The sequence below is a fragment of the Mandrillus leucophaeus genome, unplaced genomic scaffold (assembly GCF_000951045.1).
Source record: "Mandrillus leucophaeus isolate KB7577 unplaced genomic scaffold, Mleu.le_1.0 Scaffold234, whole genome shotgun sequence".
Lineage (NCBI taxonomy): Eukaryota > Metazoa > Chordata > Mammalia > Primates > Cercopithecidae > Mandrillus > Mandrillus leucophaeus.
The window spans coordinates 745,640-747,336 of NW_012102410.1; the positions used below are offsets into that span (position 1 = coordinate 745,640).

General features: G+C 57.7%; 1 protein-coding gene across 1 annotated transcript in view; it reads right to left on the reverse strand.

Annotated features, from left to right (window-relative positions):
• The window catches only part of CAMSAP3 (calmodulin regulated spectrin-associated protein family, member 3), a 16,957-nt gene extending 16,676 nt beyond the window's left edge, over positions 1-281 (reverse strand). Inside the window, exon 1 of the mRNA XM_011982056.1 lies at positions 1-281. Within this exon, the coding sequence (XP_011837446.1) occupies positions 1-281 (281 nt within the window).
• Positions 282-1,697: the final 1,416 nt, after the last annotated feature.

Sequence of the window (1,697 nt, forward strand, 5' to 3'; positions counted from 1 at the left end):
TCGGGCAAAGCAGGCACTGTGCCCCTCCGCGCCAGCAGGGCCAGCAGTGCAGAGGGGTTGGGGGGTGTCTCAAGCTGTGGCAGCGCCTGGCGCCAGGCTCTGCAGTAGAGCTCGGCTGAGAGCAGCAGCCGTGTCACCGGGGGCTTCACATGCTCCTGCGCGTACTGGTCGGTATAGAAGGGCTCCCACAGCTCCGGGGGCACGTGCTCTGTGGGGGCATAGAGGGGAAACACAGGGGTCAGGGTCACCAGATACAACACACACACACACAGAGACCACATGGCCCGGATTAAGAGTGGGTCTGGACCAGGGGGGAAGGCACTGGGAAGGGAGAGAGGGAATCTGGGAGGAGAGTACAGATGTGCAGGAGTTTGCTGGAGGAAGGGGTGACGGCGTTGTAGGCAGAGGGGCCTGCAGATGCAAAGCCCAGGAGGTGGGAGAGAACACCGTGCCTCAGGGCGCTGATGGGCACTTAGAGTGGAAAGGAGGGGAGGCTACCCCCAATCCCAGGCCAGCTGGACTGGCTCTTGTAGGTCCCAGGAAAGACAATAACATCGGCAATCCTAAGAGCCTTCCTGCACTTGCCAGTGTAGACTCACTGAGCCTTACGTCAACGCTAGGAGGCAGCCAGGGCCCAACTGGCAACCCCCATGTTACAAAGGAGGAAACTGAGGCACAGAGAAGGAAAGTCCCTTGGCCCAGGCCAAACAGCTCTTCAACGCCAGGACTGAGGTTAGACCCAGCAAACTGGATGCCATCTCTCAGCCTTGCAGGCAGGGTGAGATGAGTAGGGGGGCACACGGGTGAGCAGGGGAGGTGGGCACACCACAGGCACATCAAGGGAGTTGAGTGATGTAAACCTGGTGATTGAAGGGAAGAGGCAAGGGACAGAGAGGAAGATGGCCAGGGCCTTGCTGGGTCTGAGGGGGAAGATGGAACAGAGGGGGAATGACTGAGGTGGGATGCAGGAGGAATGGGAGGTGAAGGGGTGAAATTGAGGACATGCTTGAGGCAGATTATGTGAAAGGCTGGGGCTTAGGGAGATGGTGAAGTCACATCATAGAGAGAGCCTAAGGTCCCTAAATAGGACAGTGGGAAGAGGCGTGAGGAAGTCCCAGGTGGATGGTGGCCTGGGGGCAGAAATCCACACAGGACCAAGAGTGGAGAGGAGAAAGCCAGGAGGGCCTGGCAGGGGTCAGGGAAGAGATGACTGAAATCAACAGCAGGGAACCTGCCCAGCTCTTGTTCTAATCTGCACAGCTTTTGTACTGTTTTTTTGGAAATAAGAGTCTCTCTGTCGCCCAGGCTGGAGTGCAGTGGCGCAATCTTGGCTCGCAGCAACCTCTGCCTCCTGGGTTTGAATGATTCTCCTGCCTCAGCCTCCCGAGTAGCTGGGATTACAGGCGCGATGCTGCCATACGGGGCTAATTTTTGTATGTTGTAGAGACAGGGTTTCACCATTTCGGCCAGGCTGGTCTTGAACTTCTGGCCTCAAGCGATCAGCTCACCTCGGCCTGCCAAAGTGCTGGGATTACAGGCATAAGCCACCATGCCCAGCCTGTACAGCTTTCTCTGTTTGAGTTTTTGCTGGAGTGCAGTGGCACGATCATGGCTCACTGCAACCTGCAACTCCCAGGCTCAAGGGATCCTCCCTGCCTCAGCCTCCTTAGTAGCTGGGACTGCAGGCGCATGCCACC